The sequence below is a fragment of the Pteropus vampyrus genome, unplaced genomic scaffold (genome assembly GCF_000151845.1).
Source record: "Pteropus vampyrus isolate Shadow unplaced genomic scaffold, Pvam_2.0 Scaffold15, whole genome shotgun sequence".
In the NCBI taxonomy this organism is placed as follows: Eukaryota; Metazoa; Chordata; class Mammalia; order Chiroptera; family Pteropodidae; genus Pteropus; species Pteropus vampyrus.
The window spans coordinates 14,474,591-14,490,054 of record NW_011888796.1 but is presented as its reverse complement, the minus strand read 5'-3'; the positions used below and the strand labels follow the sequence as shown (position 1 = coordinate 14,490,054).

The 15,464-nt window shown below is 31.8% G+C and overlaps 1 protein-coding gene across 1 annotated transcript in view; it reads right to left on the bottom strand.

Annotated features, from left to right (window-relative positions):
- SOS2 (SOS Ras/Rho guanine nucleotide exchange factor 2) overlaps positions 1–15,464 on the bottom strand; it is a 73,381-nt gene that overhangs the window by 44,680 nt on the left and 13,237 nt on the right. Inside the window, exons 2-6 of the mRNA XM_011385723.2 lie at positions 11,986–12,111; positions 9,474–9,605; positions 8,441–8,605; positions 3,674–3,877; positions 899–1,042 (exon numbers count right to left, since the gene is read on the bottom strand). Of these exons, the coding sequence (XP_011384025.1) occupies positions 899–1,042; positions 3,674–3,877; positions 8,441–8,605; positions 9,474–9,605; positions 11,986–12,111 (771 nt within the window). The remainder of the gene's footprint in view (positions 1–898; positions 1,043–3,673; positions 3,878–8,440; positions 8,606–9,473; positions 9,606–11,985; positions 12,112–15,464) is intronic.

Genomic DNA, 15,464 nt, shown 5'->3' with positions numbered 1-15,464 from the left:
AGTAAGGCCTGCATATACTAGAACTTATTTGAAAGCAAATTTGGCAAAATGTTTCAAAGTTCTAAAAACATACCTAGTCTTTAGTAATAATTCCTCTTCTAGGAATATATCCTAAAATAATTATTAGGCTATGAAGGCATAGTATGAATATGTTTGCACTATTATTTACAATGACCGAAATGGAAACAGTCTACATGCTTAACGATAGTAGACAGTTATAATATGTTATGATGCCTCCATAATAACATGGTACTATTTGGACTTTAAAAATTGTATTGAAGTATATTCATTAACATGGGAAGTGTTTGTGATACACTCACTGAAAAGCAGGTAATAAAAGACTAAGATCCTATTTTGTAAGTAAAATAGGTTTGTTTGTATGTATAGAAAATAATTGTAAGAATAATTTAAAAAGATAATTTTAAATGATTTATGGGTGTTACAAAATGGATTAATTTTCATTTTATTTATATTTGCCTCTTTTTGTATGTATCTTTTAAATGATCCATACTACTTTTACAATCACTCAAAACAACAAAATGATTTTCACTTTGGAAATGATATTAAAATATAAACTTCTTTTTCAATTTTTGGAAATTCAAACTAAAACCCACAAAAGCTAAACAGCTACGGTCAATAAAATTTTTCATCTTAAATGCACTCCCATTAAAAAAAACCTTAGAACTTACTATTCTATCAACTTTCACTATTAGTATTATCATAAATACACTATAAAATGTCAGTATAAATACATTGTAATTATAGTTTGCTATTGGTTAAATTATACGTATCTTTTACAGTAGCCAGCAGTGTCTTCTAATTTTCAGTGTATCTTACTAAATTTCTTATACATCATTTAAGACTTACATAAGAATATAAAGGAGTTTTGTAGACTTACTTCTGCCAAATCTTCAAAACAGCTGCCAGCTAAAGGATGAGGACTGCTTTCATCAGTCATTTCAACTGTGTCTTCAATCAAACCTAAAAGTTTTATAGTCAACTCATGTATATCTGAAATATTACTGAAAATCTTTTCAATGTCCTGATAAAAGAAAAAAAAAGATTAAGACATAAGGTTGAGAATTTTGTTTAAGTTACTAAATATAAGTAATATAAGTGTTAAGGGTGTATTTTCACTGAATCACATACTAATATATTCCAAGACATAGCAAAAGTTGATCACAAATAAGGAAGAGAAATAAAAAACTTTTTGGATTATACACAGTAAATTTATTGGAAAATATAGATTCTAGATTTTATCTTCTAATTACAGTTGACATACATTAGTTTCATGTGTACAACATAGTGATTAGACGTTTATACACCTTACGATGTACATACACCAGTAAGTCTAGTGCCCATCTGACACTACAGTTATTACATTATTATTGACTCTATTCTTTATGCTTTATTTTACATCCCCATGGCTATTTTTATAACTGGCAATGTGTATTTCTTAATCTCTTTTACCTTTTTCACCCAACCCCCAACACTCCTCCCATTTGGCGATCATCGATTTGTTCTTTGTATCTATGAGTTTGTTTCAATTGTTTTTTAGATTCCACACATAAGCGAAATCATACAGTATTTGTCTTTCTCTGTCTGACTTATTTCACTCAGCATAATACCCTCTAGGTCCATCCATGTTGTAGTAAAGAGTAAGATTCTTTTCATGGCTGAGTAATATTTCATTACATATATGTACCACATCTTCTTTATTCAAGCATCTACTGAAGGACACTTAGGTCATTTCCATGTCTTGCTACCATGACCAATGCTACAATGAACATAGGGGTACATATATGTTTACCAAAAAATGTTTCGAATTTTTCAGGTACATACCTAGAAGAGGGATTGCTGTGTCATATGGTAGCTCTATTAAATTTCTGAGTAATCTCTATACTGTTTTCCATAGTGGCTGTACCAATTTACATTCCCACCACCAGTGTATGAATGTTTCTTTTTCTCCACATCTTCTCCAACACTTGTTATTTCTAGTCTTATTAATAATAGTCATTCTAGTGTGAGGTGTGGCATCTCATTGTGGTTTTGATTTGCATTTCCCTTATAGCTAGTGAAGTTGAACGTCTTTTCATATATCTGTTGGCCATTTCATTTGTATGATTTCCTGGGAAAAATGTCTCTTGAGGTCCTCTGCTCATTTTTTAACTGGATTGTTTTTTTGTTGTTGAGTTGTATGAATTTTGTATATATTTTGGATATTATCTCCTTATCAAAGAGGCATCATTTGTAAATATCTTCTCTCTCTCAATCATTTGCCTTTTTGTTTTATGTTTCTTTTGCTGTGCAGAAGCTTTTTAGTTTTATGTAGTCCCATTCACTTATTTTTGCTTTTATTTCCCTTGGTCAAGTTCACAAAAGCCTCTCTAAAACCAAGGTCCATAAGTTTAGTACCTATGTCTTCTTCTATGTATTTTATTGTTTCAGGTCTTATATTTAAGTCTTAGTAATCCAAGTTGGGTTAATTTTTGTGTATGGTGTCAAACAGCAGTATAGCTTCATTCTTTTTTACGTGGCTTTCCAATTTTCCCACTATGATTTATTGAAAAGGCGTTCCTTTCTTCATTATATGTTTTTGGCCCTTTTGTTGAAAATTAGTTGCACATATATGTGTGAGTTTATTTCTGGGCTCTCAATTCTGTTCCATTGATCTGTGTGTGTGTTTTTCTGCCATTACCATATTGTTTTGGTTACTGTAGCTTTATAGTATAATTTCAACTCAGGGAGTGTGATACCTTCCTCCTTTTTTTTTTTACTCTCAGGATTGCTTTGGCTATTTGGGGTCTTTCATGTTCCATACAAATTTGATTTTTTTGTTCTATTTCTTTGAAAAATGCCATTGGGATTTTGATGAGGATTGCATTAAATCTGTATATTGCTTTAGATAATTTGGCCTTTTTAATTATGTTGATTCTTCCAATTTGTGAACATGGACTATTTCTTTGTGTATTCAATTTCTCTTAATGTCTTGTAGTTTTCAGTGTATATGGCCTTCACTTCCTTTGTTGTTTATTCCTAGGTATTTTATCCTTTTTGTTGAAATTGCAAATGGAATTATTTTCTTCATTTCTTTTCCTGATATTTCATTATTAGTATACAGGTAAAAATCTTTTTTTTAAAGAGTATTTGTCTAGCTGGATTCTTTAGAGCTGACTTTCGAAGTTATAGAAGAAAAAGATGACCAAAGTTACCTGGATCCCCATCCTATTCACCCCACTCCTACCCAGTCTTCTAAAAGAGCAGCTCTGTCATTGTTTATATGACATTCTGCACAAACTTTTATTCCTAAAAAGTTCCACTGTTAAAATTTTAATAAACTACTATCTTAAAGTACTCAGCAAAAGACAAGAAAAAGCATGTCTTTTCAGACCACACATCTTTTTCATCATCTTCAAATGAATGACTATAAATCTTAGATATTGCATAGCAGAAAAAGATTTCATTCCAGTGTAACCCCCCATTTATCATTTTGTGTCTAATTTTCATCGTCACCATACTTATTACATTGGTATTACAATTCACATACTTTAAAAACCCACAAATCCTACATAAAAAATATTTTTGTTTTGCATATAAAGTTACTGTTTATGGTGTTAACCTGCTATTTGACTTTTGCTGTAGATAGAATTTCAAACCCAAAAAAGGTACTTACAGAAGGTTTAAACAGCTTTTTGTCAGAAAGAAAGGCTTCTCGAAAAACTTTTATGATCATATTTAGTTCCCGTAAATACTGTCTTTCTTCTGCAATTTCAGTTCTGACAAGATCATAGTAGTTTAATTCACCTGAAGAAGTAGGTTCATCTTCACAAAGAGAAACCAAACCTATGTCATCCTGATCAAACATGTCCATCAAAACCTGAGAAATAAATCAATAATGCATCAATTTATTTTCCTTACTTTTATAAAACCACCTCAAAAGTACTTGCAATTTATTAAAATATGAGAGTTGTATGTATTACAGGCAAATAAATATGAAAAAAAATTCGAAGTAAAAGAAATATAAAAAGTTGAAGGGAGAAAATATATATTTCTGGAAATAAGATAAACCTAATAGAATAACTATTATATATGTGTGTGTGAGATACACATGTACATATACATATAATAGCCAAAAAGAGCATACCTTTTGAGAACAATTCAAGCCAAATTTTTCAGCCATTTACTTATCATTCATTACAGACGATTATTCTTTTAAAAGTCAGATTCTTTATATATAAAAGATAAAAGAATTCAGCGAAGCGTAATGTACATAAAATGCATACTACTACACCTGGCAAATAGTAGGCATTCAAAATTGTAGTTCTTTATCCTACAGTAAGGATCATCGTATGCATTTGGGTAGAGTTCAAAGGAGAAACAATAAAATGATACTATAGTAGAGGCACACTATGGATTAAAAGTGTGATACTTCTCTGATGTATATTTACTACATCGATAACTGCTATTAAATTCATTTGTTAAAACCAAGTATCCCGTAGATGTTTAAATTGTTACAGCAACAATTTCCCCTTGCAAAAAATAGTAAAGACTGCTACTATGGACTTAAGTCAACCAACGGTCAAGAACTAGTTGTAAATCAAAAACAATAAGAAAAAGGTGACCACACTTTTTAGAATTAAAAATAATGAAGAAAAACTGGGACTACTTAATTATATCTTCAAAACTGACTGAACACTACTTTCTTAGAGTTCAGAAAAAGAAAAAAAAAAAGGTATAACCCCAAAAAGGAAGCTCCAAAAAGTAAAACAAAGGCATGAGAGGAAATTCTGACAACACACTATGAGATAATCACTCATTTATTCACTCATTCTGAAATTGTTCTGATCTACTGATCACCAGAATTGGTGCCAGATATTGGTAAAATACAGCAATGAACAAAATAAACAGGAACCCTGCCCTCCTGACCTCACTGAATCTAACTCAAAAATATTTTTTAAATGTGATCCATTTTTTTCATTCTACTTCATGCTTTCAATTACTAAGTAATCACCATCTCTTATAATGATACGCAAGTCTTGCAATGTGACCTCCTTGCCACTGGTCTTCCTGCCATTGGTCTTCCCAACTCCATTTCCAAAAATTTGTTCCTAAAACCAAATCTGTGTCATACCATTTTTAAAAATGGTACTAGATTTCCTTGCCTTTAGCATAAAATCCTAATTTCACAGGGATAAAGGCCATTCACAATCTAACTCTAGTCCACTTCCCTAGCCTCATCTCCTGTGATACTCTGAAATCCCTCTCCTCCTCACTGCCCACTGCATACAACCCACTTTCCTGCCATTAAACATCATCACCCCCAATTCTCAGTCACTTTAGATCTTTGAAGAGACCACTGGGGCTGCACAGGGAATTAGTTGACGAAATCTGATTTTAAACATACATGCAGCAAAAGAATGAAAGGCACGACATAGAATAGTTTTGTCTTATCCACCAGACATATTTTGAAAGTAGTCTATACTTCCTTTCTCTAACTTCTTAACTCCCATTCTCTCCTCAAGCCCACTACTCTATTCAAACTACTCACTAATGCCTTCCTAAGTATCTTCTTGTTTTCTGCAGTTGTTGACACAGCTGATCATTCTTCTTAAAACTCTCTTCTCTTGGCTTCTGATACATCGTTCTGTCAGTGGGGCCTCCTCAACCACCTACCTTCTCTACCACAACTGCAGGATTCCATTTTGGGTACTACTTTGGTCACACAATATCAGAAGTCCTGAATTTAAAGGCTACAAGGGTCAGGGAGATAACATTGTGATATTAAGAAGCAGTGGGAATTGTGGCAAACTGGAAAGTATGTGCACCTGAAGAAGAAGGGCACTGTTCAATGTCAGCTATTTTGTGTCAGGATTTTGATTCTGAGTATGGGATCTAGATTTTTATGTGAAATTTTAAGATCTGTAAATATAGATGGTAAATAATTCAAAGTTTTAAGAAACAAACCTGGAGACCCTATTCTAGCAAGCCACCAGTCTGAAACATCTGCTATGCTTTCTCCTAAGTGAACTCATCTTAGATGATTTCCAATTACTATCTAAATGATAATGACTCCTTAAATGTTTATCTCTAGCCTCAGAAGCTCTCTGGACACTAGATAAGTGTTATGAAAGGCTTGCTAGTTTTATCTCCCTGTCTGACCAAACCTATACATGCATGCTCCACCTCAAAATCACTAACAACAACATCACCTACTTGGCCATCATAACTAGAAAACTTGTCATTCCCCTAGACTTACCACTTCTCCAACTTCTATATCAAATCAGCCCTCAAATTCTGTTAACTCTAATTCCAGTCTCTAAGGCACCAGAGCAGTGACACTCAAATAACAATAAGTTCATCTAGCGCCTAGATCTTGGTTTCTAAATACTATTCTCCACTAAAAGGATCCAGGATGTTTTAGAAAACAACTAATTCCAGGCTTGAGCAGCAGGTAAAGAACAAGTTGAGCCTAGTATATCTTTTGTCAAAATAGAGTGTTCAAAGAATGACAGGGACAGAGATGCAAACTTGAAGGAGCTCTCATTGGTCAACTCTGGGACAATCTAGGTATCAAACTAAATGATGAAGTAACTGATTACAGCCCAATGAATATTAAAATCTACAAGTCTATATTAAAATAAACAAATGAATAAATTTAAACTGTGATGAGGAACAAAATATTTACAGTCTTAAAATATTCCACAAAATATTTATTTGTAATTAAAAAAGGGAAAAAGAATATTTCGAAGTAGGGAAGCCTGGCAGGCAGGCAACCCCTTAATCAAGTGACCAAAGTAAACATCACCACTAATGGGAACATACTGAAATTGTGTGCTACGTGAGAAAATGCGATGAAAAGAACAAAGCATCTTGCCTATAATATTCCTGCCACAGATCAATAATCTGAATCTAATCAAGAGACAACATCAGGAAAAAAACTAAAGTAAAGGGTATTTTAAACAATAATTGATGTAATACTTTAAAGTATAAAGGTTGTAAAAGTTAAGGGAAGAATGAAAAACTGTTTCAGACTGAAGAAAGAAAGAGTTATGACAACTAAATGCAATGCACAATTCTGGACTGGATCATTTTGTTATAAAGGACATCATTGGGACAACTGTCAAAACCTAAATGGGGTGAGATTTGATGGTATAGTATATCAGCGTAAATTTCCTGGATTTTGACTGTCAAAATATATACACTGTGGTTATACAGAGAATGTTTTTGTTTGTAGGATACTAAACTATGTTGGCAACTTACTCTCAAGTGGTTCTGGGCATAGGCAATTTTACTAAAAGTCAGAGAAAAACAAAGTAGGAAAAAACATGTAATCATAATCTTTGAAGTCAAAATAGAAATAAAAAGAAATTTCTACTATGAAATTTAAGTGAAAACCATTTCTGAGACTATAGCATAGCACAGTGGCTCACAATTATATCTGCTCATCAGAATCACCTGGGATGCTTTCAAAAAACTTTGAAAATACTGAGGCTTGGTTGGAGGCCTAATCCAGGCTAAGTAAATCAGAATCTGTGGGGTAAGACACAGGCATCAGTAGTCTTTAAAAGCCTTATGGTAATTCTGATGTGCAGTCAAAGAAGAGAATCACTGACATGTGCCATGTCCTGGGCGGGGGTCATTCGCCCTCAGAGGTCTAGTTTAGGCATCTTCTTTGTGAAGTGTTCCTCATATCCCTTACACTAGAGCTGACCACTTTCTCCACTACACCTCTGACTTATTTAATAGTTTTAAATTACATTGTGCTGCAATTATTTGTTTACAATATTTTTACTTCCAACTAAAAGAAATTCCTCTAACACTGGGATTGCTGACTTGTTCACTGTTCTATCTTCAATGCTCAGGACAGTGACAGGCCCATAACAGGTACTCAAAAATGTTAATTTAAAAAGGAAGGGGAAAAAAAGGAAAAGTAGAAAGGGAAGAAGAGAAAAAATAAAGACTCAATTTCTTCGTCAGTAAACTATAGCCACAAAGGAAGATAAGTGTAACAAAAAATTATCAAAAGGAAATAACTTTAGCATGGCAAAGACTTTCTCTCTACCTGTTTCCCACTATTCTATGAAAACAAATACATTTTTCAAAATTATTTCTTACATTTAAAACTATCTAAATACTTTGGATATATTCTCTTTCTAAAAATATAAAATTCAGACTACTTTTCTTAAACTGGTTTGAGGCTTTGGATGTTTTTTCCTGTACGTAAAGATTCTTGATGGAAAAAAAAGATTTCCATCCTGTCATATGCTGGGGAAAAAAAACCCTAGAAATATTATAATCTGTAAAGCCAACATTTTTCTGTCTTCCAAATCCTGGAATTAAAAAAATTACTAATATAATCATGTGTAAAAAAGAGAGAGAGAGAGACGTGACATACAGTCACTATTATTCAAGTTAAGTTTAAATACCTTTTAACACTTACCTTATCTGCACACATTGACACTTTAATGTCCTGCTGAGATATTTCATAATGTCGAATATTAAAAACATAATTACCAGCCAATTTCAAAATATCAGCTGAGATATACTCTAGTACAGCCACAATATATAAAGACACATGGTAGTCCACTTTGTACCCTAAAACTTCCTGTGGAAAAAAAAAATAGTTCTAAAAAAATATAAGTACCAGTTAAACACTTAAAAATTCCATTTAACATTCTTACTTATGAAGAACTTTCAATAAACTGAATGTCTAAACTCAGGTACTACAGGATATAAAATGAGATGTTAGTCCCAGTATCAAAGGTTTTTTAAAAAAAGAGACATCTAATCTAAAAAAATCTGCCTTTAGTATCAGATAAGAAGAGAGAGTTAATTCTAATATAGAAATCTTGGGCTGGACCTCAATGAAAACCCCTTAAATTGATACATTATCCAAAACTCATTTGAGAATTATTAGCTATCTTCAAATACCCTGCTTTAACCAATATCCCCAAATTATAATGGTTTCTATTCAGAGGATGTGTGCATGGTGGGGGGGGCGGGAGAACTTGAAATTGCTACCAACGTGTATTTGAATCCACGTACACCAAGTATTTTCTATAGACTAAATAATATTCCCTAGTCTACTTTCCAATATATAAAAAAAAATCTGTGATAAATACAGATCAATTTAAAAACAGTTCTGTACTCACGGTAACTTTTGACATTATGTCTTTTCTTAATCAAGAAAAGGATGAAAATCAGTAAAGGATAGTAGTCATCAAAAGATGCCACAAAGATGCATTAGTATCATTAACTTTTACTACTACTTGAAAGGCAATCTGATTTTATCAAAATACATTTAGTTTTATTTTGTATTCATATTAAGAAATATACACATAAGTATATACACACATGCAAGTACACATATACAGTGACATAGAACATGCTATATACAAATACTATACATATGCACCAATATAATATAAAGTATTGTTTGTTATAAATAACTTTCCCAATTTTTTTTTAATTACCTTCAGTGAAGGATGGATTTTGTCCACAGGCAGCAAGAGAGGATTTCTTCGTTTTCGTTTCTCTATGGCAGACTGTGCATCAGCAATAGCCCATTTATCAATTGGATGAGGAAAGGTTTTTTGAACTCGTTCCTGTTCAAATCATAGCAGTAGTATTGTTAATAGAAGTGCTCATAAATAGAAAATTCATACGAAATTAAACTTTATCACCTTCTTAATGCTAGTGAATAACAGTAACCTAATGTTTTGATTTCTGTAATAAGTAAAAAAAAAAAAAAAAAGATTGACAGGACTGTCAAGATTTTTCTACATAATTCCCATGGGTAAAGAAAAAAGGTGAAATTTTAAACAGAAAGCTTTAAGTGTAAGTATAATTAAAATGGAACTGAAAAAAGAAAAATAATAGGAAAGATTAAAGCTAGCACGAAATAACTCTATCGGTAACAGGGTTTAAATTGTTTACCCAGCAGAGGTGATTAACTCATTACTAACAATTATTTTGCAGTCACTTTCCCTTTTGCTAATCTTAGAGCTTCAAATATAGAAAAGTTTTTAAAAGATATCATGTATCCCTTAGAGGATCAAGTGGGTGGTAGAGCTTAGAATGGCCTAAGGAAATACAACTCTTGGCAAAAAAAAAAAAAAATCCAAGCCTTTTAGGTTACTATTACTGTTCATCTTATCTTAAATTTAACCAGTGATTGGTATCAATAATGAGAAGTAATGATAATGGAATCAAACCCCAATTCAGCAGAATTTCCTATTTTTTTAATTATAATCTCAGCTTTTAGCATACTTAGCTATTAAAAAATGTTTTTATTATATTTATTTAATGTCCAATTCTTACAGCAGAAAATAGAGAAACAAATGCTTTAATTCCAGAGCCCCTGAAAATCTTAATAGCTCAATTACTCCAAGTTAAGATTTTTTTCACACTGGAAGTTGTTGTATGATAGAAACAATCTTCAAAAGAAAGGTGATATAAACAGCAGAGTGCAAAAGTAATTTCTGAAAGCTATACTGACAGATATTTCTAAAAATCTAAAAATATTCCCACATAACCATGCCAAAACAAATATTTTAGCACTACATCATTCATGACCTTTTAGAGGTATATCACACACATATTGATTACCATATATATAGTAATCAGTGAGTCAAAACCCTTAAGATTTATACTAGTCCTTTACTGAGGTAATATTTATCTGCAGTAAAATGTACAGATCTAAAATGTACAATTAAATGAGTTTGGAAAAACATTCACGTGTAACCATCACCCTAATCAAAATATAGAGCATTTCTATTATCTCGGTCTCCATCCATCATAGGTAGGCAGCCAGCCACTCACCATTCTGATTTCTATCACCATTAATTTTAGTATCATACAATATATACCCTCTGGGGTCTGGTTTTTTCCTGCTCTCTATAATGTCTGTGCATTGTAGCTATGTTACTGCACATATCAATAGTTCTTTTATTTTATTACTGAGTAGTATTTCATTTTATGAATCTACCACAATTTGTTTACCCATCTTCTTGCTGATGAAAATTTGAGTTGTTTCAATTTTTGGCTATTATGAATAAAACTGTTTGGATATTTATGTATAAGCCTTTTTGTAAACATTTATTTTCATTTCTCTAGGGTTAAATACCTAGGAGTAAAATTGCTGGGTCACAGGCTAGATATATATTTAACTTTATAAGACACTGCCAAACAATTTTCCAAAGAGGTTATACAATTTTACACTCCCATAACTAATGTAAAGAGTTCTAACTACTCTACATCTCATCAACATGCCATGTTATCTGTCTTTAATTTTACCCCTTTGAGTGGGTGTGAAATGGTATCTCACTGTGGTTTTAATTTCTATTTCTCTGATGACTTACGAGCTTAAGTACCTTTTCATGTATTTATTGGCCATAACAGATCTTCTTTTATCAAGTCTCTGTTCAAAGCTTTTGCCCATTTCTGTAAGCAGCGTGTCTTTTTATTACTGATTTGTAGGTTTTTTTTAATATATTCTGGATATAAACCCTTTGTAGAGAAACATATTACAAACACTTTCTCCTAGTCTCAGACTTACATCTTTTGTTTCCTTCATTGATATTATTCTTTAATACTTACTGTATTTGAGTCCTCGTAAAAAAAAAAAAAAAATTGCTTAACCCCAGGTTAAAAAGATATTCTCCTGTATTTTCTTCTAGAAACTTTATAGTTTCAGCTTTTATGTTTAAGACCACAATCCACCTTGAATTAATTTTTGTGAGATAGGTTTAAGGTTTTATGCCCCATAAATTTATCCAGTTCTAGCATTTTTTTGTTGTTGTTGAAAAACTTTCCTTTCCCCATTGAACTGCCTTGATCTTTGTCGAAAATGAATTTACTGTATATTTCACATATGATTTCAATGGTTTTAGTTTCTATAACAATTTAGAATGATATATATTTAGATTCGAAAACTAAGTTACATAGTGTTGCAGTAACTTTTTGAAATAATAAAATAGTTTTTACCTCCACATCTTGAACAGTCCTTGGTTGGGCCATGCATAATTTATTAAGCAGCTGAAAAATTAGCTCTTCAATATAATACAGAGATTCTTCATTAGCTGAGAGACTGGGATGTACTTGCTCCTGAACCTTTAAAAATAAAGTTTTCAGTAAACGTACAGGCAAAATAGTATTTACTGAACAAAAATCAGAGAATCTTATATATAATAATATTCTTCTGAACAGTTACTCAAATACATACGTAAAACACAGAAAATGAAAAAAAAAAAAAGCCCCTGTATTTGTCGGTCTCTGTAAACTTTTTTTTAACTCGCAGAGCTGTGGTCCTTAAACTTTTCTGGATCCTATGAAAACCTATCGGCCTCTCTCCTCGCCACCAAAAAAGCACATACACATAAAATAGTCTATATAATTTCAGAGGAATGACATATACCCAGAAGTTAACTAATATATCTGCTAAAAGTCTATGAATACTAGGTCATGCATCCCAGCAATAGAGGTATCTCTGAATAACCAAACTACAAATTATAGAGCTGCTCTACGAAGTAGATGCTAGTCGGCTATCTTTTATATGCTCTTGATTATCACCATGTAGCTGTGAAGCCTTTTTGCTGTTAAATTCTTTAAAGTCAGGACCTAATAATATGTCCCCCCTGAAAAAATAATCCAGTAAAACTGGAAATGAGGAATGATACTGTAAACAATAGTACCTACCATACAACAAGTGCCATGTAAATATTTGCTTAAAGAATGACTGAGAGAAGCACATACTATTACAACTTTTCATGCCATTGTATTGGAAGGATATAAGTGCCACTGACAAAAAAAGTAATGGAAAATTTAAATAGTCTTATAGTTACTCTGAAAAACTGATTCAGTAATTAAAAACTCTCCCACAAAGAAAACAGCATGAAGTTGACCACTTCGTCTAAATTCTCAATATTCAGCCTAAATTAACTATAGCCTCTTGTATTTTGTAAAGCCATAAGATCTTTAGTGATGTCCCTTCTTTCATTACCAATATTAGTTATTTGTAACTAATATTCTTTTTCTTGATAAGTCTCTCAAAGGTTTATCAATTTTATTAATCTCTTCAAGAACCAATTTTGGCTTTGTTGATCCTATTTTATGTTTGTTGTATATTTCATTTATATTGGCTTCATGTTCATTTTTTCTTCTCTTTTTTACTTAGTTCTTTTTTCTAATTTCATGAGAGGTATACCTGGTTATTATTTCTCAATCTCTCTTCTTCTGTAATATGTATATTTTCTCTAAGAACTATTTTTGTAAACACCCACAGATTTTGACAGGGAATATTTTTGTAATCACCCATTTCAAATAGCTTCTAATTTCCACTGCAGTTTTTTCTTTGACCTTTAGAATTTTTTCTTAATTTCTAAATATGTGGGATTTTTAAAGTTATCATTTTTATTGATTTCTAGAATAATCACATTGTGATCAGAAAACATACATTCTATGATTTCCATTTTTTGAAATTTGTTAAGACTTGCTTTTATAGTTCATGATATGGGCCTAGATGGCTTCACTGACAAACTCATCAAACACATAAGGAAGAAATGCAACAATCTTAAGCAAACTTCTCCAGAAAACAGAAAAATAACAAGACAGACATCCCAATTTATTTTGAGGCTAGCCTTGATAAAAACTCAAAAAGAAAGATGGAAATTAAAGGCCATTATAAATTATACAACATGACTAAGTTGGGTTTAACCCAGGAATGTAAAGTTGGTTTAATGTTGGAAAATCAAGCAAACTAATTCACATGCTGACAGATTAAATGAGAAAAATAACGTGATCATCTCAATAGATGTTTTTAAAAGGCATCTAAAATTTCAACATTCATTCATAATAAAATCTCTTAATTGACTTCCTTAATTTGATAAAGTATATCGACAAAAATGCTACAATAAACATCATAGTTAATGGCGAAACACTGAAAACTTTCCTTCTGAGATCAGGAAAATGGCAAGGATGATTTTATCATTTCTATTCCACATTGTAGTCGAGGTCCTAGCTAGTGCAGTACAGCAAGAAAAAGAAATAAAATTATAAGAATTAGAAAAGAAAAAACAAATTTGTACATGATTTGATTCCTCATTGTGATAGTTAATTTCATGTGTCAACTTCTGGGCCACAGGGTGCCTAGATATATGGTTAAACATTATTTCTCAGTGTGTGAGGCTGTTTTTGGATGAGATTTGAATTGGTAGACAGTAAAATAGATTGCTCTCCCCAATGCAGGTGGACCTCAATCCATTGAAGGTCTAAAGAGAATAAAAGGCTGACTAAGAAAGAATTCTTTCTCTCTGCCTGTCTTTTTCTCCTACCTTTGGACTAGGACTTGGACCAGAACTATAATCATAGCTCTTCTAGGTCTCCAGCTTACTGACTGCAGAAATCTGGGATTTCTCCACCTCTACGAGTATGAGTGTGTGAGTGTGTGTAAGTGTGTGTGTGTGTTTTTGTTTCTCTGGAGACCCCAGACTGATATATCCATGAAGGAAAATCAAAATATTATACAGATAAACTTTTTGAATTCATAAAAATTTTATTCTGTATAATAGCAACAAAGTTAGAAAATAAAATGTAAAAATATCATTTACAACAGAATAAAAAATATGTCATGTATCTTGAAATAAATCTTACAAAGTACAAGATGCGTAGGGAGAAAACTATAGACTCTGAGAAAAATTAAGACCTAAGTAAATGAAATATAATAGCATGTTCATGAATTATCAGACTTAATATTATAAGTATATTGATTCTCAAACTGATCCATGGAGTTAATAAAATCACAATCAAAACCAAAGAGGTTGTTCTACTGAAATTGACAAGATAATTTCAAAACCTATATGGAAATGCAAAAGGTTAAGAAAATCAGTCACATACTCTTAAACAAGTATAAATACTTCTTCCAATTGTTATTGAAATTTATAAATTGGGATTTATAAATTATTATTGGGATTTACAAAGCTACAGTAATTAAGAATGTGATACTGGTATACTGACAGACAAACAGATGAATGGAAAAGAAGAGCTAATACAGAAATAAATCCACAGATTAAAAGGTGGCACTGTGGAGAATGGGGTGGGGGAACGGGAAGTGTTATGAGCAGGCAGGGGAAGTGAATGAATAATGAACTGGATACTCATATGGAGAAGAATGAAACTCAACTCCTATCCACACTTTAAACAAAAAATTAATTCTAGTTGAATTTATTTTTTCTGTAGTTGAATTTTACACCTATTAAATTGACCTAAAAAGTTTTGATCATATAAAACAATATCTTCATGACTTCAAGATAAGAACAGATTTCTTAAATACAAAAATTACTATCCATAAAGGAAAGGGCTGATAAACTTAACTACATTAAAATTTTAAACTTATGCTTATCAAAAGACAACTTTAAGGAAAAGGCAAGTTATAGAGTTGGAGATCTATGTAACACATAAAACAAAAG